Source organism: Rhinatrema bivittatum, chromosome 5 (genome assembly GCF_901001135.1).
Source record: "Rhinatrema bivittatum chromosome 5, aRhiBiv1.1, whole genome shotgun sequence".
In the NCBI taxonomy this organism is placed as follows: domain Eukaryota; kingdom Metazoa; phylum Chordata; class Amphibia; order Gymnophiona; family Rhinatrematidae; genus Rhinatrema; species Rhinatrema bivittatum.
In genome coordinates, this window is record NC_042619.1 from 219,450,091 (window position 1) to 219,471,291 (window position 21,201).

At 47.9% G+C, this 21,201-nt stretch overlaps 1 protein-coding gene across 7 annotated transcripts in view; it reads right to left on the minus strand.

Moving 5' to 3' along the window:
* The window catches only part of AP1S2 (adaptor related protein complex 1 subunit sigma 2), a 135,807-nt gene extending 128,568 nt beyond the window's left edge, over positions 1 to 7,239 (minus strand). For 3 of the 7 annotated variants that reach the window (XM_029603239.1, XM_029603238.1, XM_029603237.1), the window contains exons 1-2: positions 7,050 to 7,228; positions 6,349 to 6,527 (exon numbers count right to left, since the gene is read on the minus strand). In XM_029603239.1, coding sequence (XP_029459099.1) covers positions 6,349 to 6,527 — 179 coding nt within the window. In that variant the 5' untranslated portion in view covers positions 7,050 to 7,228. Of the gene's footprint in view, positions 1 to 6,348; positions 6,528 to 7,049 lie in introns of all 7 variants that reach the window. The other 4 variants (XM_029603235.1, XM_029603234.1, XM_029603236.1 and 1 more) reach the window with 3 other exon arrangements.
* Positions 7,240 to 21,201: the final 13,962 nt, after the last annotated feature.

Below are 21,201 nucleotides of genomic sequence, written 5' to 3' on the forward strand. Positions count from 1 at the left end.
GTAAAGGCAGCTTTTTAAGTTTATTTTTCTTGATTGACTGCCATTTTAATTATTGCGTATTATGTGATGTGTCTGCTGTTTTGAAATATTTTGATATTTAGACAATTTTTATTAATTTTTATAAGTTTTTAATTGTTGAATGTTATTCTGTTCATCAGCTGTTTTGTAACATTTATTAGTATAGTTTTACAATTATTTCTAAGTGGGTATCTATAAAAGCTTGGCTTGCTCTGTTTTCCCAATAGGAGGCGTATTAGTGTTTAGGGCCTGGTTAAATATTTGTAGTGGTAAATTACTGTCTTTTCATAAGGAGGGATATTGTGCCTGCCAGTACAAAGAGTTTGTTTTGCTTTTACTGAGATGTCATCAGATCCAGAATATCTTTTTTTGTATGGTGAGCTGTACGGATAATGCCCTAGTTCTGCTCTGCACCCATTTTTGGGGGTCGACGTGGTTCCTGAGGATGCAGAATGTATATTTACATTTTGTCCCGTGATGGTCACATGTTCAGCGTGTCACGCACTTGAGAACCATCTGTCAGGTGTGTCCCGGCCGAAAAAAGGTTGAGAACCACTGCTGTAGAGGGTAGCCGAACGCACAGAAAACAAAATCGCACGGAAACCCTACCGCAGCCTACCACGTGGTTCACAGAAAGAAGCCTAACAGCTGGGTCTAGACCATCCTGGCTGCTCAACCGGCCAGGCTGCTCAGTTCCCTTAACCACCACAGGAACGAACGTCAAAATGGCGTGCTGAGCACAGAGACCGGAGAAACTCCTACAAAAACCTCTCTATACTGATTTGTTTTAAACGTACCTGAGCTCAGCCTTCCTGGCTGAGTACAGAGATGGTCTCCGGTTGCGGGGGGGAGAGGGCATATACCATCATTGCCACGCTCTGCTTCCTGCACCCGCTGCAGAACCAGCTACGGACCAAGGTACTCATCTGAGGGATCACGGAAATCACCTCAGGAATTCTCAACTGGGGGGAGACAGACTATTATGTATCACCACAGGACAGTGGCACAACTCAAATCTCCAATTAATTCTCCTCTAAATTTTGAAGCAATCCCCAGTAGGGAAATGCACTTTATATATATATGGATGGAAATTGAGCAAACGGACGTCACTCAATTTCCATCTGCTGGTAGAGGCGCATAACCCACTGGTCCTGAATCCATCTGTCTAGATGCGAGGAAAATGGAGATTGATGTTCAGGTCTATAGATGGTATCAGCTTTGATATGTCTATATATATTATCTTGACTTCATATCCTATGCTTATTATCTCTAATGTTATATTGTTTATAATGTTTAATTGGAAATTCAATAAACAGATTTTAAATATATACATTTGATAACATTTAGAAAAAAGTAAATTAGAACAGATGCTTTTTTTTTTTTTTTTTTAAATAAAAACACAAAGGAATAAAGATGTCAAGCCTGACATCAGACAGAGGATTAGTTCATAGTTATTAGCAGTCAAATACAAATTCATCTAAAAGCTACTCTTTCCTTACATTCAGTTCTAAGACGTGACTTCACGTCAATTCAGCTGAATATCAGCAGACATCTGTAGTTCAGCTGTTTTTCCTCCCAACCAGCAATTTAAGCCTCAGGGATTCACACTAAACATCAAGTTCATACTAAAAGACAAATAAAATTATTTTCTCTAAGAACTCATTACATCAGGAAGGCATCTATCTTAATAACTAAACATCAAAAGACAAACTTTTTAAAATATATTTCCAGACAATCCAAATGCGCCAATGAGCCTGTCTACACAGAAGATGCAGCATTACAGACAGTGGTCCTATCACATATCTAATTGTCTGCTCTGTTAGAATGCAGCATTAGCAGTCAGTTTCACGACTATCTCAAACTTCCAGACTCTTCTAAAATAATTTTAATACCCTTTGTTTCTTGTTTAAAGAACACTACTTAACAGTTTGCTAGTATTCTGCCGATAGCTAATTTCATACAAGAGAATTTGATGCAGCTAAGAGAAAGTATGGTTTTTAGCATCTGCTGCACATCCAGCACAACATTAGCTCCTTAATTTCTTCTTGTTTAATATTTGGAAAGGTGTGTTTGTAAGAAAAAAAATATATATTTGACACCCCAACCAGAAGCCATCAGAGAACTACTGTACATCAGACTTCCAGTTAGCATCCCTAGAATATAGCATATAGGCAATACGGAAAAAAAATTTAAAAAAAAAAAAAAACACGACAGGTTTTCCTTAGTGAACCATGAATCCAAATAGCTGTTAAATTAAAAGCCAAAAGCTAGCTGGAGCTTTAGCTTCATTTTGCTGGCCAACTTTAGTACTAATTCTGTGCAGTATTTTGGGGTTGGGTTTCCTGGAAAGGTATAATATTCTGTTTTTATGCTATTGATTTTAGTATTTTTATACATCTCACCGTACTTTTTAAATCTAAAAGGTGAATATTTAAAGTGATTTTCTACATATGAAGCTGTAAGAGCACATTTCCCATCGATAGCAGGGCTGAATTAGCCATGCTGTCATGGGAACTGTCCATCAGTACCCGGGAGGCAGAGCTTATGTAGCAGAGTGTAGATTTTTTGTTCCCTCTGCGGCTGCGCGTGGGTTCCCGCGCATGAAGTAACAGATTCTCCTCAGTCTGTTTTTTCTGTGTGAGGGAGCGCACTCTGAGCTCTATTTCTCCTCAGCAGACATCGTTATTTTTCGAAGAAATGTCCAAAAAACCTTCCGGATTTAAGCCGTGTCCCTGCGGTAAGATCATGTCCGTCACCGACAGACATCATCGATGCTACCACTGCCTGGGACTGAATCATAGGCAATCCGACTGTCAATTTTGCGCTCGCATGTCCCCGCGAGCTAGGCGGCACCGAGCCTACTGGATGATGGAGCTCACATTAACAAACAGGCCTTCCACTACTCATTCCTCCCCAGGACAGGAGTCAAGACCGCCAATGCAAAAAAAGAAGAGCCTCATCATGTGACCAACAACCCTCCGGGACTGGAGGTAAGGCTCCACCGGTATTGGTACATAGAGGCCCACGTGAACCCTCACCACTGGGCCGCAAACGACGCCACCACAGATCCCTCAAGCGCACTTGGACGACACACAGAGCAGACGTGCGTGCCGAGCGAAAGACCAGGCCGGAGCCAGGGGTTTCAAAAATGAAACATCGCTCGACAGGCCTGAGGAGTCCGGAGCAACTGATACCCACGTTGCAATCGGCGCCAACAGTTCCGGCTCTGGTTCATACACCGTCGGCGCCAACTCGACAGACACGGGAGCCGGCGCCGGAGGGAAGATCAGTGCTGAAAGGATCGGGTCGAGCGCAGGAACACTGAGCGCTGGGACCGGTGCCGAAAGACTGGGAACGGGACTCGGTTTCGAGAGACTCGGTGCCGAGAGGCTGGGGGCGGACGCTAACCCGGCACCCGACAAGCCATGTAACACAGAGACCGGCGCCAAACACACACCGCAGGATAAGGTGCGCGCTCAGAGCACTTCAAGGCAGGAATCCGACCACAGGCATCGACGTACTCACATTGGTGGGCAACGCAAGCATCAAGGAGAGCCCAGTTCGAGTCATAGGGCGCAGCACTCGACGGATAGGGCTCGCAAGTCTGACATGCTGGCCACATCCAACTCCGCGTCGAGTAGCCTACACTCCCACACCAGGAAGCGATCCAGGCATCATAAAGAAAGCCCTTCCTATGATAGACATGAACGGAGACATAAACGACACTTTCCACATCCTCTAGTCAGGATATAGACTCTGATCAATCAGGAATACGAGTAATTCCGATCTCCTCCTTTATGTCGTCGAGTTCCTGTTCAAAAGCCTCGACAGGGAGCCCGACAGGACACGCAAAATCTATACCTGACGAAGCAAGGCCTGGGCGGTCACCACTCAACTCAGGACCCGGGGGCACTTCCCAGGACCGCCCATCAATGCTGCCACAAACACAAAAAGTTTTTTGGGATCTCTCCCAATCACTGGCGGGATTCTTCGAGACATTGCAGTCGTCTTTTACTTTGCCGCCAGAGGCCAAATCGGACCCTCCACAACCAATGGAACAACCGCCATCGTTGCCGGGAGAACCAGCACTGACTCCTACCCGACTGCGACCACCCTCACCAGCACCATCCCACCGGTCAAGGAGTGAATCGCTGGAGTCACGATCTTCTCATTCCTCATCCACAGGATACCCTTCAGACCTGCCGGAACAACCTGTGGAGCCATACTCTCCCCCGGAAGACCTCTCTTACCCGAAATTCGTAGAACAGATGGGAGCCATTTTGAAGATAGAGGTGCAAAAATTGCCGGAGCCCAGGGCTGAAACCTTCGGCCTCCTAAAAATTTTTGATACACCGGGGGAACCGACGTCGCTTCCTCTACACAATGTATTACATGGAGTTCTGCAAAAATCGTGGGGAAACACCTTTCGCAGTGTCAGCAGTGACTAGGAAAACAGACCTAAAGTTTAAACTACAGAAACCTTCTACATACTCCATGCCGCAGTTACCGCACGAATCCGTCGTAGTGGAATCAGCGTTACAGAAGTCAAAGAGGTCAAAAACGCATGCCTCCAACCCACTGGGTAAGGACAATAAATGCTTGGATGATTTCACCAAGCGAGTCTACCAGAATGCTATGCTGGCCGCTCGTATTCACCATCATCAGTTCTACATGGTGCAATACATGTATGGGTGCATTCAAGCAACAAAGGGCATGTTTACCTCGACGGGGGACAACATTCCGACGCCCATCTTAGACATGGAGGAATGTTCGCGCCATCTTCTGCGAGCGGTATACGAAGGATTTGAGAACTCCTCTCTGGCATCAGCCACAGCTATAGCAGCACGCAGAATAGCATGGTTGAAAGCCAGTGCCATTCGTGATGACTTACATGAAAAGTTGGCTAATCTCCCATGTCTGGGAGATTATTTATTTGGAGACCGATTCCACGATACCGTCAGTAAACTGAAGGATTAAGCCCTGGCAGTGCAGTCCTTAACCACACCAACATCAGCCAAATGCTACTATCCGTCAAATCGGCGACAACCATTCGCTAGACGTCCATACCGGAATTATCAGCCCTTTCGACAACCGTCTTATCTGGCATTCCAAAGACAACAGACCCAACCTCTTCCACAACACCAGCAGTGGAGAGGGAAACCACGAGGGCAGAGACAGCAACAAACAGCGACTACAGGGAAGACTGCACAGTCTTAAGGATCAGGCCACCACCATGGTTAATGGACGCACCTCCGGGCAGAATCACAGCTCGCTTCTCAGCCTGGAAGTCCATAACCTCAGATCAGTGGGTATTGGAAATAGTGCATAATGGTTACCAAATTCAGTTTGTCCACCAGCCCCAGATTCCCCATCTCACGCTGTGGAACCCCAAGACCCTACACCCTCAGCTGGCCAAGGAGATAGCCCTACTCCGCCATCATGGGGCTATCCAGCTTCACTGACATTTTTAGTCTAAAGCTAAAATGCCACTGTATAAAAATACTGATGTTTTGGATTGTTCAGAAATGTTAAAAGTACCAACTTTACCAGGAAGTTCAAAGTTTGCAGCTTTCCCTTATAAGTAACCAACTCCGGGATTTGATCAGTAACCTTGCCATTACTCAACTGTCATGGTTCAGTACACATCTTGCAACAGAACAGTCCAAACTAAAATTTCTTTCCCTTCCTATATTGCTTTCAATTACAATGCTGCACTCCACAATCCTGTAATATTTTAAGCTAGTATCATGACTAAGTGGCCTATAATTTGTGTTGATTATATACTATAGCAAAATAGGAGGATATTCAATACATCAACCATTGTGTCTACTTTTGACCTTTAAGTTACCATAAGTAATGTGCTAGAGATCTTTGTTACATTCATACTATGGAAGAGAAGCAAGTGAAGGTGAAAAGACAGGGATTCACCACATACATTGAGTACAGCAGATTTGAAGTAATCATGACATTTTCTACAGAGATTCACACTTTTTCCAACACAGCCGAAGAAAACAGTCGGCAAAGTGCTTCTGTGAACACTCGATCGAAACCGGTATGATTAAAATGTAACTCGGTGGCAAAAAATGCTTAAGACATCAGGATCAAACCGTTTCATTATGTCAACAGATACATGTGAAAACAGGATATAAAACGCGTCAGATGTTATAGTAGCAGACATTTAAAAATACAGTATCAACCAATTTATCAAACATTTAAAAAAAACCAATATAACTAAATCCGCCCCACATGAATGCAGGGTAACAAGCGACCAGAGAATAAAAACCCAGGAAGGTACCAACCCAGAGTTCATTTAATTTTGTACATGCCAACCTTTTGTAGACGATTTTGAGATCCCTCCACTCGAGGAAGCTGCACATTTTGGGCTTGCGAGCTAACACCGTTTGGACCAGCTCCCGGGTGATCTTCTTCTTCTCCTTGTCCGACAAGGGCACGTACCACTTCTGAAGCCGCAGCTTCCCCTGGCGACTGAAGAGCAGCATGAACTGCATCTGCAAGAGGGGCAAGTGGGGGGGGGGGGGGGGGGGGGGACACGTCAGGAGGGAAAAAAAAAAAAAACAAGAGGCGGGGGTCTCAAGCCCAAAATAAGTGGCTTCAATAATGCAGTAAATCTTTTTTCTTTTGCTCGATATGGCATGGATGTATTTATCTGACTCCTACAGATCCTCTCTCCCCGGTCTGTGAGGACGAGGGGAAGGGCCGGGAGATCACACCGATCCGCCTCGGGAAGGTGGTGTTCTGGAGGTCAGAGACAGCACCAACCATTCTCCCCCTCCCCTCCCCTCTTTCCCTGCACTGCACAGCACATCACCGAATCCATGAACTCGGCCTCTGCTCACACAGCACCTCCGATCCTTCACCATCCCCCGTGACCTGAGCTCGCACAGGGAGAAACAAGGAGCAAGGGAACGAGTTCCCGGCGAGACCACAGACACGAGTCCTAACTGGAGGTTGGAGAGGAGCCATGAAATGGCAAGATCCCCAAGAAGGAGCACCGAGCCGCGGGAACTCACCGTCCCGGCGGTTGTGACGAAGAGGTAAGATATCGTCGACCGCACGCGACTTATCCGTTACTTCAGCTGCAGCGGCCCTACCAAATTCCCTCCTCCTCTCAGGCGCCTGCTTCTCGGCGTATTACGGCGTGCCGCGTCACGTCGTCGTGATGTCACCGCGTAAAGGCACGCTGGCGAACCGTGTCTCTTTGATGAAGCGCTGAGTTGAAGAGAGGAGAGTGGAGGATTAGTTCGGTGGGGGCAAGGACCGAAAAAAGGCGGGAAGAAGGTGTGAGGTGAAAAAGGAGTAACACCACCAACGCCAAATGTCTCTTCCCGCTCTCAACCACATCGCTTGGGTCTGCTTCTAAACGTTTCTTCCATCTTAAAATTTAAGTCCAGCTGATGTCTGGCAGGGGAATAGCTTTTGATTCTTTATATCTGGTGAAAGAATGTGCAAGGGACAGCCGCTTGAGCTGGTCACAGTGAGCTCAAATATGCAAATACATGGCTGTTAATTGTCTTTTGTGCCATTCGAAAGATGTCAAATTAACAGCACGGAAAACTGAAGTTTGCGCTTTTTCAAACAGGTAATTGCAAAAAAGATGGGGGCGGCTGCTTAGGAAATGTTTCAATAATATTATTTATGAGATCTAGAGAACTAGATACAAGATTCAGCTCAGAAAGTCATTTTACTTACAAAAATGATAACCTATCTGGACAAATAAAAATCAGAATAGCAATGTACTAAAGTACAATCAAGTTAAAATATTCCTCCTCCAAGAAAAAGACATTGCAAAATTCTGACTTTGAAGGACTACAGTTTTTTCTAATAATAAAATTACCTTCAAAATTGTCAGGAAAATGATAAGAGCAGAAGTGCCAAGTACATTTTTCTACTCACCTAGACTCTGTCCAGCAAGTCTCTCTGGACTGTCAGGCACTTTATGCAGTCTCTACAGGAGAGGTCTCAATCTGATAACTTCCAACCCACAATAGGCCCAACCCATCTCTCCCTATTTTCCAAGACTCATCATCCAATCTTTCAGCATCGTCTCTCCACCACTCATCCTCAACTCCATTCTGAAGACGTCAGTGGATAGAAAGCAGAGAAAGGTAACTGCATCCTGCACAAACACTCCCAACAGGCAGCATCAGGGCAGCCAGATGAAAGAAACTTAGGCCAGTGCCAGAGGATATGAGAAGATGATAACACCTGACTGACACAACCCTGTTTCCACTACTGAAGAAAGCACAAATGAGTCTATAAGAACCACAACAGCCATCACATCTGGTGAAGTATCAGAAGAAAGGTAAGTTCTGAATGAAAGATAAAATGGAAATGAGAACCAAAAAAGGAGTCAGGAGAAGAAGTAAAGACCACCTGAGTTAAAAAAAATTCTAAATTACTCCATCAACTGATAAGCATAGTGTTAATATCAACAAAAAACATACTTTGAAATGTCTGTATACTAGTGCCAGAAAACAGGAGAACAGGATCGGTGTATGTAAACGAGCCGTTATTCTGACAAAATGCAAGCCCGACTCTGGCCAAGTTTCTCTCTATATGAAGAGCTGCCTCAGGGGCTATTAAAATTAAAATAAATATTGAAATTAAAGCACACATAGAAAACAATGTAACACATATATGTAGGTTTAAAGATTACATATAACAGAAAACATAAAGGGGCGGATTTTAAGAGCCCTGCTCGCCTAAATCCGCCCAAATCCGGGCGGATTTAGGCGAGCAGGGCCCTGCGCGCCGGTGAGCCTATTTTACATAGGCCTACCGGCGCGCGCAGAGCCCCGGGACTCGCGTAAGTCCCGGGGTTTACGGAGGGGGGCGTGTTGGGGGCGGGACCGAGCGCAGCGCCGTTTTGGGGGCGGGTCCGGGGGCGTGGCCGCGCCCTCCGGACCCGCCCCCAGGTCGCGTCCCGGCGCGCTAGCGACCCGCTGGCGCGCGGGGATTTACGCCTCCCGGGCGGGTGGGTTAGGTAGGGGAAGGGAGGGGAAGGTGAGGGGAGGGCAAAAGAAAGTTCCCTCCGAGGCCGCTCCGATTTCGGAGCGGCCTCGGAGGGAACGGAGGTAGGCTGCGCGGCTCGGCGCGCGCCGGCTATACAGAATCCATAGCCTTGCGTGCGCCGATCCCGGATTTTAGCGGATACGCGCGGCTCCGCGCGTATCTACTAAAATCCCGCGTACTTTTGCTGGCGCCTGATGCGCCAGCAAAAGTACGCCTATTCGCGCGGTCTGAAAATCTACCCCAAAAGGTATAAATCAACACATGAATAGAAAGGAGCTATTATGTGAATACATAAAAATAAGAATAAATATATGTGTGTGGGCATCATAATGGAAACAAAAGAAGCAACAAAAGACAAGAATGGTTTGCGCACGGGTAGGGTGTTGTAATTTGGTAGCAAATTACCCACGATCTCATAAATAATTTGGGTAGCAAATTTGGTAGCAAATTACCCACATTAGTCACCGTGTGGGTAATGTTACGTTCCTTTTACCTTTCTCGGCTGCTATCCTCTCCTCCTTTTCCTTTCCCCCCTCTCTCTCCCCCCCCCCTTTTTTCGCTCCTGCTCCAGCCCCCACACCCTGTTTTTTTGTAATTTCTCATCCTTTCTCGTTTTATTGTAAACCGGCGCGATGTGCTCGCACGAACACCGGTATATTAAAAGCTGTTAAATAAATAAATAAATAAATACAAATGAGGTGGTATTTGATACTTGTCAAACAAAACAAATCTTAGTGTGACTTAAAAGGAAACACTTAAAAGAAGTCACTTTAATTGCTATGCTGCAGTGGTATACAGAACTCTTGTTAGAGAAACACAGGACAACTTGATGTCAATGTAAAGCATGTCTATATACTCATGGAGGTGATAAAAAACTATAAAAAGACATGTTCTGAATCAGGTAAACATCTGTGTGTTTTCCTATTCAGGCAGCTAAACTTTCTTTCCAATCAGTCCTCAAGACAAAGATTCTTTAAGTTTGAAATTATTTATTGTACAGGTAAATTCTACCTATTTATTTATTATTTTTTTATATACTGACATTTGATCTCAATTGAGATATCACACCAGTTTACATTCAGGGACTGTAGGTATTTCTCTATCCCCAGAGGGCTTACAATCTAAGTTTGTAGCTGAGGCAATGGAGAGTAAAGTGACTTGCCCAAGGTCACAAGGAGTGACAGCAAGACTTGAACCATGGTTTCCTGGTTCATAGTCCACTGCTCTAACCACTAGGCTATTCCTCCTCCCTACAACTTACAATTGTTGCATTTCAAACATGAGCTCCTAGGCAAATATCTTTGGTAACTGGAGACAGGGTAGCAGGAGAGAGAAGGAGGTCTCTTGTGTTGCAGGAGTTGGTTTATGGTAGAGGTAGGAAGCATGAGGGATATGAGGCTGATTTAGTCTTCAGAAGAAGGCAGTAAGAAAGAAGGTAAAAAACCTGATCGTTTCACAGGGTGTTACGGAGCGCTGCTGGCTCAGAAGCAAGCATGGGCAAGACTGAACTCTCGTCGAGAGCTGCTGAAGGAAATGCCTCCACAAGCTGGGGGCAGGGGGGCAAGGTCCAATGGCAGCGAGCCTAAGAACCATGCATGAAGGGGGAGCATGAAGGGCAGTCCCTTGAGCCTATAAGGCACCTAGGAAGACTCAAGTTAGATTGAGGGGCATTCAAGCTCTTCCGACAGTGAGAGAAAGTGGAGGGGAGAGGGAGCTTCTCTTAAGGGCAAAGGCTCCTCTTAAAGGCAAAGGCTCACAGACCTTTATCATGGGTTACAAAAAGTGTTTCAGTATTAAGAATCCTCAGAAGGGAGGACTGCACTAAACAAGGTTAAACTACAAAATGTACAGATACAAACATGTACCCACTGCTGGGGACAGAACAAGATGCTTACTGTGTATATGCGAAACAGCTGTAAGAAGGTATTACTCCCGCTCTGCCTATCAAGGTGTATGGATAGAGCATTTACAGTATAGTTAGACCTTTAAAGGATTAAATGACAAATGAAACTGTACAGATATTTGATTAATCTCCACTCCCGCCCCTTCCCCAACCCCACCGCCATCCCCTTTCTGTTATGCTTCCCGGCCGCGTTGGTGCCGCGACCGGCCTGCTCACCTGGCGCGACCGTCCACCAGCTCTTCTCTCAGTCCCTGTGCTGCTCAGCCGTGGCCTCCAAGAGCGTCCCCAGGCCCATTGGGGTCGTCTCCCTCGCAGTGCTTCTCACGCTGGGGCTCGGCATCCTCCTTGGTGTCGGCCCCGCCCCCTAGCGCGCACACAGAGAGCTCTTCTAACTTTTAAAGGCCAAGCACGGGAAACTCACAGGTGGCACCCGATTCTGACGTCACCTAAACCCGGTATATATAGAAGGGCTCAGCCCCTAACCCAGTGCCTTGGCAATCAGGTCATACACTCAGGTGTTCTCTAGTTTGCCTGTTCCAGCGTCTCCTGTTCCAGCGTCTCTCCTGGTAGTACCCTTCGGACTGATTTCACGGTTCTGACCTTTGCTTGCTCTTGACTACGTCTGTCTGTCTGCCGCCTGGAACCAACCTCTGCCTGTACACTGACCACTCCTGATTGCCGCCTGGAACTGACTTCTGCCTGTACACTGACCAATCCTGATTGCTGCCTGGAACCGACCTCTAGAGATGTGAATCGTGTCCTCGATCGTCTTAACGATCGATTTCGGCTGGGAGGGGGAGGGAATCGTATTGTTGCCGTTTGGGTGTTTAAAGTATCGTGAAAATCGTGAGCCGGCACACTAAAACCCCCTAAAACCCACCCCCGACCCTTTAAATTAAATCCCCCACCCTCCCAAACCCCCCCAAATGCCTTAAATTACCTGGGGGTCCAGCGGCGGTCCGGAACAGCAGCGGTCCGGAACGGCCTCCTGCAATTGAATCGTGTTGTCTTCAGCCGGCGCCATTTTCAAAATGGCGGCGCAAAATGGCGGCGGCCATAGACCAACACGATTCGACTGCAGGAGGTCGTTCCGGACCCCCGCTGGACTTTTGGCAAGTCTTGTGGGGGTCAGGAGGCCCCCCCCAAGCTGGCCAAAAGTCCCTGGGGGTCCAGCGGGGGTCCGGAAAACGATCTGCCGCGAATCGTTTTCCGTACGGAAAATGGCGCTGGCAGGAGATCGACTGCAGGAGGTCGTTCAGCGGGGGTTTTAAAGGGTCGGGGGTGGGTTTTAGGGGGTTTTAGTGTGCCGGTTTTCCTGCCCTCCCCCTTCCCCCGATTTACGATTTTTTGACGATAAATCGGGGGAATTGGTATTGTATCGTGGCCCTAACGATTTTTGACAATTTAAAATATATCGGACGATATTTTAAATCGTCAAAAAACGATTCACATCCCTACCGACCTCTGCCTGTACCCACACCACTCCTGACTGCTTCCTGGAACATGACCTTTGCCTGATCTGACTACACCTGGACTGACTACAGGTACTGACCCTTGCTTTGGCTGACCAATCTGAACTGATACTCTGGCCTTGATCCTCGCTATCCACTCGGACACTCTATTCTGGCCTCCTGCGACCTCTGGACATTCTTGCTTGGACATCGACCATGCACCCTTGTTTGTGGTGGGCACTCCCCTGCGCTTCCTCTCTAGGAGACCCTGCGAGGCCCACCTAAGACCAGGCAGCCCGGGTACCCAAGGGCTCAACCTGCGGAAACCCGGGGTTGCTATTGGCGAAGCTCCAGCTAGCCTCTGTCTCCTCCTGTGCTCCGCCTCCTGGTGGCAGGCGCTCTCTGGATCCGACCAGAGGGCCGTACCAATCCCGCACCAGGCCAAGGGTCCACCTCCATGGCAAAACTTTCCCCTCCCTCCCCCTCTCCCCTCTTCCCCCTTCCTGAATACCCTTGCCTCCCTCCCACCACCTTCTTATTTTTAAATTTTTATTTATCACTTTTAATTATTTACTATTATCCATTTTTATTTGTCATTTAATGTTGAGATTACTTACCTGATAATCTCGTTTTCCTTAGTGTAGACAGATGGACTCAGAACAAGTGGGTATAGTGTGCTCGTGCTAGCAGTTGGAGATGGATCTGACGTCAGCACGGGTACATATACCCCCACAGGAAGTGAAGCAACTCAGTAATCTTCCTTGCAAAAGCTGTTATGGATATATGTGTACTGACGATCAATGAAATAGTGAAAACAGGATTCCCCTTGTTTAGGTTGACTACCCATCCCAGGCTTTCCATAAGGGCGATCACTCTGTTGTTTGCCCGATGACTCTCCTCTCGTGATTTCGCCCTGATCAGCCAATCGTCTAGGTAGGGATGGACAAGAATTCCCTCCCGTCTGAGCGCCGCTGCTACCACTACGATCACCTTGGTGAAGGTCCGCGGTGCCGTGGCTAACCCGAAGGGCAAAGCCCGGAATTGGAAGTGTGAAGAATATGATTGATCAGATACACAATATTAGGAAGGAAAAATACCCAGACGCCTCTGCTGTACTGTGGCCTGTCAGAGGTGAATGAACTCTGAGTGCCTTTCTGAGCATGACTTGTAGAATGTCCCTGAGATAGACCTACTGGCACCAACAAGAGAGGCCTATTCAATGGCAACATTTACTTCATAATACAAGGAAACTTGGTTCGCATGAAACCAGGATGCAAGCTTTTGTCTTACAAATGCCTATCTCAACGGACAGGAGCCAGGTGAATGAAGATGCACCTGAGGGTACAGTTTTAATTAAGTCCTGGCTCCAGAAAACGAATTCATGCTGAGCTTCCTATTCAAGCCATAGACTTGCGATTTGTTTACACAACAAAGAATATCAAGAGAAGAACAGAAGAACAGAGTGCATCAAAGCCGTGTTGATAAAGGAACTTTTATGGTGGAAGGGTGGTTTCAGGGAAGACAAGTAAATAGTATGATTTTTACAAATGAATGAAGGGTGTCCTCACAAGCATTTTCTATGCATACTAGGTTATCATGACAACAGCATCATGTGTTTTTTGTAAATGAGTTTTTGGGCAGTCATGTGATTCTAGAAACTTCGTAATGATGTATTTTTGACTATATAGGAGAGCCATTCCTGTTATTCTGGGAGATGCTAGTTATTACAGATAGAGGGCATATCGCATCTCCCAGGAACACTTGGTAAAGCCAAATAAATTTCAATTTGTACTATTGTACTGAGACTGAGTGTTCTTGTTGCTCTGGCCCTGAGTCCAGAAATTATGGACAAGTGTCGTCCCAGAACCTTGAAACGTAGGTAGCGCTGATGATCCCGATGGATCGGGATATGCAGGTAGGCTTCTGACAAGTTCAAGGCCGTGAGGAATTCCCCTGGCTGTACTGCGGTCTTGACTGAGCGCAGAGTTTCCATGCGAAACCTCGGGACCCTTAAGTATCGGTTGACTGACTGAGGTCCAATACGGGCCGGAAAGTGCCCTCTTTCTTGGGTACCATGAAATAAATGGAGTAGTGTCCAGAATCCATTTCCCATGCAGGTACTGGGACTATGGCTTTCAAGGACAGGAACCTCGCCAGGGTAGCTTCCAATGCTGCCTTCTTGTGGATTGGACACCGGGATTCCACAAACCTGTCCGGAGGGATGTGATGGAAGTCCAGATAATAGCCCTCTTGGATGATGGCGAGGACCCACTGGTCCGACGTAATCTCGACCCATCTGCGGTAGAAGAGGGTTAACCTGCCCCCTATGGCTCCGTCCCCCGGATGGATCGGCTGATTCTCATTGGGAGGCGCGGCCGGGACCTGAACCCGAGCCGGCTCCCTTCTTGTGCTGCTTGGTCCGAAAGGACTGGTTCCTGGCCTGAGGACGAGGTGCCTGGTAGCGAGTCCTATAGGGAATGAAGCGTTGGGAGCTTCTGCCTCTGGATGGCCTCGGAAAGGCACGCTGGTTCCTTTTAAACCTGGCTTCCGGCAGTCGAGGTACTGGAGAGACGCCCCATGTACTGGCCAGTTTATCAAGGTCGCTGCCGAACAGGAGAGAGCCCTTAAAGGGCATTCTGGTGAGGCGTGTCTTAGAAGGAGCATCGGCTGACCAGTTCCGAATCCAGAGCTGCCTCCCGGCTGCTACTGAGGATGAGACCCCCTTGGCTGTTGTACGGACTAGGTCGGATGCGGCATCCATGAGGAACGAGAGAGCTGACTCCATGTCCACTGCCGGAGCATTGTTCCTGACCTGTGACAAACAGGAACGCGTCACCACTGTGCAGCAGGTTGCGATCCGCAAAGATAGAGCTGCCACCTCAAGGTCTGTTTCAGGATGGCGTCCAGTCGCCGGTCATGAGGCTCCTTGAGGGCCGCCCCCCCTTCAACTGGAATGGTAGTGCGCTTGACCACAGCGCTAACCAAGGCGTCCACCTGAGGGCACGCCAGCATCTCCTTGATTGCCGGGTCCAGGGGGTACATGCCCGTCAGGGCCTGACCCCCTTTGAATGAGGCCTCTGGTGCAGTCCACTCCAAATCTATCAGTTGTTGTGCTGCTTGCAGGAAGGGAAAATGGCGGGCTGTAGGACGAAGACCTTCCAGCATGGGGTTCTTCGTAGCTGCCTCCATAGTGCTGGGGCCAGGAATAGCCAACTCCGTCAGGCACTGAGAAACCAGGTCGGAGAGATCTTCCTTGGGAAAGAACCGCCGCATAGTTCGATATGGCTCAATCCCCGAGGGAAGTTCCCCCTCCTCGGGGGGTTCGGACTCGTCCTCTGAAACATCAGGGTCCGCATGAGCCGGGCTGCCCGGAGGCGGGTGCTTGCGATAAGGGCGAGAAGGCCCAGGGGCAGGGTCAGCCGGAGCAGCAGCAGGGCCTGGCCGGGAAGCTGACTGCATCTGTACAAAGGCATGGATCCCTTTAAACAAATCCACCCAGGAAATGGAAGCGGTCTCTAGCCATCTGGGTACCAGGTCCCCCGGGATCCCTGGTTGTTCGAGACTGCCCGCTAAGTCCGGGGTGGCCCCTGGGGAACTGTCGACAAACCTCGGTTGAGACTGGTCCTGGCCCGAGGCTCCCACGGCCTCCTCACATTGGGAACAAAGGGAGTCTGGCTCCTCGCTCTGCGTGGCTCTAAGCTGGCATGCTGAGCAGAGGCCGAGAGCTTTCACGCCGGAATCAGGACGCGCCACCACAGGAGACGCCGGGGCGTTTAAATGTTCCATCGCGGCTTGCGAATGCAGGGCGCCGGCGCTTATGCAGCCAAGAATATCGCTCAATAATAATATGCGCTCAACAATATGCGCTCAATAATATGCGCTCAATAATACGCGCTCAATAATATGCGGTCAGTAATATACGCTCAATAATATGCGCTCAATAATATGCGCTCAATAATATGCGCACAATAATATGCGCTCAATAATATGCGGTCAGCAATATACGCTCAATAATATACAATATGCGCTCAATAATATGCGGTCAGCAATATACGCACAATAATATACAATATGCGCTCAATAATATGCGGTCAGCAATATACGCTCAATAATATACAATATGCGCTCAATAATATGCGGTCAGCAATATACGCTCAATAATATACAATATGCGCTCAATAATATGCGGTCAGCAATATACGCTCATCAACAGGCGCCTATCATGGGCGCTCAATACCTGAACAAGGCCGACAAAATGGCGACCTCCACGGCGTGCCGCATGCGGTCAATGCCGCCGATCCTCGTACCTCGGAGACCAAAAAATAAGAGATGTACGCCTTACCTGATCCACGGCGCTTCCCGGCTGGAACCCGGGCGGTCTCCGGCTGCGGGGGGAGAGGGGAAATACCTTCACCGCCGCGCTTGAGGAAATGCACCCGCTGCCTCTAAGCCGCCGAACTCGTCTCGCTCGGGGCTAAGTCCACGCCGGGACCGAGGCCTAGACCTCCGAGGGATCACGGAAATCACCCCGGGAAACTCAACTGGGGGAGGGACCCGAGGGTATCACCGCAGGAGTGCGGGGCTCGTCGTCTGTAGAAATTTGGTAAGTTAGAATGTAGAAAGTAGAAAGTAGTATTGGAAAACACGATCAGCGAGCGTGCAGGCTCTCCAAACTGCTTTGGAGACGGAAATTACTGAGTTGCTTCACTTCCTGTGGGGGTATATGTACCCGTGCTGACGTCAGATCCGTCTCCAACTGCTAGCACGCGCACACTATACCCACTTGTTCTGAGTCCATCTGGCTACACGCTAGGAAATCCTTTATTTAATCCTCGATGATATCCTTGTCTTCTCCAAGGATTTGGCTACTAGAGATGTGTATCGTGTGATCGATCGTCTTAACGATCAATTTCGGCTGGGGGGGGGGGGGAGGGAATCGGATCGTCGCGGTTTTGTGTTTTTAAATATCGTGTAAATCGTAAATCGGGGGAGGGCGGGAAAACCGGCACACTAAAACATCCCTAAAACCCACCCCGACCCTTTAAAATAAATCCCCCACCCTCCCGAACCCCCCCAAAATGTCTTAAATTACCTGGGGTCCAGTAGGGGGGTCCCGTTGTGATCTTCCACTCTCGGGCGTCGGGTGCGTTGATAGAAAATGGCGCCGACGCTACCTTTGCCCTGTCATATGACAGGGCAAAGGTAGGGCCGGCGCCATTTTGGTTCCTGTTCCCTGACGTCACGAGCGTAGGAGATCGCTCCCGGACCCCCGCTGGACCCCCAGGGACTTTTGGCCAGATTCGGCCCCCCCCCAGCCGAATCTGATCGTTAAGACGATCTGGCACACGATTCACATCTTTAGTTCCCAGAGAGAAGAAAGGTGGCAGCTTGCTGCAGTTGAAGAGGTGGCAACTGGCAGCTCAGTATGGCATGAGGTAGGTGACCGAAGAGAAGGAAACAGCCCAGTGCAACTGAAGAGGCAGCTGCTGGCCCAGGTAGTCCAGGTAGTCAGCAGGCCAGCATAGTAAGAGGGAGTTAGCCTGGTGCACCTAAAGAAGGCAGCTGATGCTGTCATGGGAGGGAGGTAGCTGGAATTGGAAGCCAGCAGAAAGGAAATAGTGCTGCAGGGAGAGAGAGGTTGCCCAGCGAGGTGGAAAAGAAGGAGGTAGCTGGCAGCCTGTCTCAGTGCAAGATGGAAGCAGCAATATTAACAGCTGAGCTGATGCAGCAAAAGGCTAGCTCAGTGGCTAAAGAAAGTTAGCAAGGTGAACAGCTTAGATTAGTGCAGAGAATGTGAGTGGACAGTTCCCTGTGATTTTGTAGTAAAAGGTAGATTTGGCATTAGATGCCACAGTTGTGGAATCACAGGGAACATGGGCCCTGCCTTTTTCTTTGTTCCCAGTTTATTTACAAAACTCAGCATGCCTTGACCTCGCTTACATTTATAGTCCACCACTAACTATCATTTCATAGGCGAAGGCTCTGGAAAACAGATTTAGGGGACTATACAATGAACATTTTTCTCATAGACACAAAATGGTAAAAACCCTTTGGTATATCTGGCCCTCAATTTGTTTCATCAACATTTTAAATTGTGTTTAAAACCTTAAGCAGATTTGGCTACCAAAGTTTTGTATGAAAATGAAAAACTAGTGATACACATCCAAAGTATAGCAAGCACATCGAACTTGTATTTATTTCTGTTTGGTCAATTTGAACAGATCCTCCAAATTGAGAAAAATTTTGAAATAGCTTTTTCTATCTATTCAGTACCATCTTGTGGACAAATGTTGAACTACATTTGTCTTTGTACCTCAGTAATCGTGGTATATATATGTAATAAATAGTCACATTCACTTTCAATGTGGTTTAAACCCATGTATCATCTGAGTTTAGGGTTTTAAAAGAATGATACAAGGTCAAGTTATAATATTTACACAATATTATCCAACAAAGCAGATATCTATTTGGCAATTAGTGATTTGGTGAGAGAGAAGGGTCAGCCTCCTTACATTAGATTATAGTTCATTGTGAAACAAAAAGATTCAGAAGTCATCCTATATGTGAAATCCAAGTCTTCATTGAGCTGTTGATTTTTTATTATGATAATACAATGTTGAATTTTTTAAAACATTCTTGGGGGTCCTCTTTTAGTGGCTGCTAAAGAAAAGGGTGGGGGTAGGATTCCTTAGCAGGAGAGCTTCATGTGTCTGATCTAACTGAAACGTATATTTCTCCTCTCTGATATTAGCATTTCGTTGGGCATCAGGCTCCCTTAAGAGGAGAAATAACCATTCTAAACCATTCCAGTATTTTTAGGATTCGTTTTCGCATCCCAGGGATACGTTACAAGGTTGGCTGGGTTGGAAGATAAGAAGAGGTCCAACAAGTCTAACCTTCATTGAGTAGCTTCTGCCATGTGCAGAGTTCTATTAGCTGTACTGGTCCTAGAGAAAAGTGGAATCATTGCAGAATGAAATATTTTTTATTGGATCTATATAAAAATTATGATCCAGTCACATCTGAAGAAGGGTACTACGCATATATATATATATTTATTTGATTTATATTCTATTTTTTGGCATTTCAAAGCAGATTACATTCAGTTATTGTAGTTATTTCCCTATCCCCAGAGCCACTAAGCCGCAATGTTTTTTCATGGAAGGGGTCCCACTATCACGGGAGGGGCTGCACAGTGATAGTGGGGCCCCTCCCCCAAAAAAACATTGCGGCTCTGTGGCGCTTTGTTTTGTCTCACGGTCAAACACCGCAGGACAAAACAATGTGACTAGCAGCCCTTTAGGTGTATTGGCGGTCCGAACCTCAAGGGACCACCATGACCTTAAAGGGCTGGCTGTTTAAAAGTAGCCCAGCAAAAAATGAGAGTTGAGCAGGGGTCTGCGCTGACTCCTGGCTCATCCGGGGCAGCCTCGAGTGGTGGCCCTGACACCCCGAAGTTAAATAAAAATGTATACTTCACGTGGGGATGGACCCCACACGTCCAACCCTGTCCTCACAAAATAAATGGTGCCCCCTTTCCACATACATACATACTGCCACTGGCCATGTCCTCCTCCCACCCCAATACTGTTTTAAAATTGTTGGGGGGTATATTGCCCCCTCCCTCTTCCCCCAATCTATAAAATAAAATCATTGGCGTTCAGTGGGCACCCAACCCCCACTCCTTACACCCCCAACTTCCCTCCCTCCCCCAAATCTTCTAAAGTTGAAAAAGCTCCCTCGATGGGGCCCAGGGCACCCCCTAGCCTTGAGTCCTGTAGGCACTATTTTGAAAAATGGCGCTGACCTGGTCCAATCCCCAGACCTTATCCCAGTCACATAACGGAGGGCCCAAGAGCCCATAATGAATATTTCCAAGAAATTAAATCAAAAGCCTTTTCAACATCTAGACTAAGAATCATAGCTTTCTGATTAAGAACTTAAGAACATAAGATATGCCATACTGGGTCAGATCAAGGGTCCATCAAGCCCAGCATACTGTTTCCAACAGTGGCCAATCCAGGCTACAAATACCTGGCAAGTACCCAAAAACTAAGATTTCCTGAACGTACCAGGATCAGTCCAGATGGTGGGTTATGTCCCCCGTCCAGCAGATGGAGTCAGAACAAAACTCGAGGGGAGGCACTATATAACCTCCCTTCCCTTGCCTCAGTCCTCAGTATCTTCTGACTCCAGCAGATGTGAGCAGGGGACTGTGCAGTCCCCAGTATAGGAGCTTAGGCTTTCTCTATCCTTTTTTTCTATAGGGATCAAGTGAAAAAAAAAAACAAAAAACAAAAGAGGGACTCAGAGAGTTTCCTGTCTTAGAGGGACAGAAGGGCTTGCTGACAGGTCTGTTCATTCCCCCCCTCCCCCCGTCTTTTGGGGGGTGTTGTGTGTTTTGTTCTTTTTCCAGGCTTACCTCCTCTCCGTTTCGCTGTGTTTGGGGCTGGACCTGGGGTGCACACTAGTGGGGCTAGTTTCTCCCCCTCCCCCCTCTTCTTGTCTCTGCCGCTACCGACCCGCGGCCCCGCAACGCTTCATTTCCCGGGGCCGCTGGATGCTGGGAGGTCCCATTCCCCGGCGCTTCTCTCGGGTCGGTGGTGGTGGGGGGGGTCCATGTGTCCTCAGAGCTCGGCAGTGAGGCTTTCGCCATCCTTGATCACAACCCTCCCCTGCCGATCCCGCCATGCCGCACTCGTCGGATTGTTCTTCATGCGGCAGGCAGGGAGGTCGGCTGTCGCGGGAGGGGCTCTGCGCGAGCTGCCTCCCCAACGGGGAGGACAGCTCTCGGCA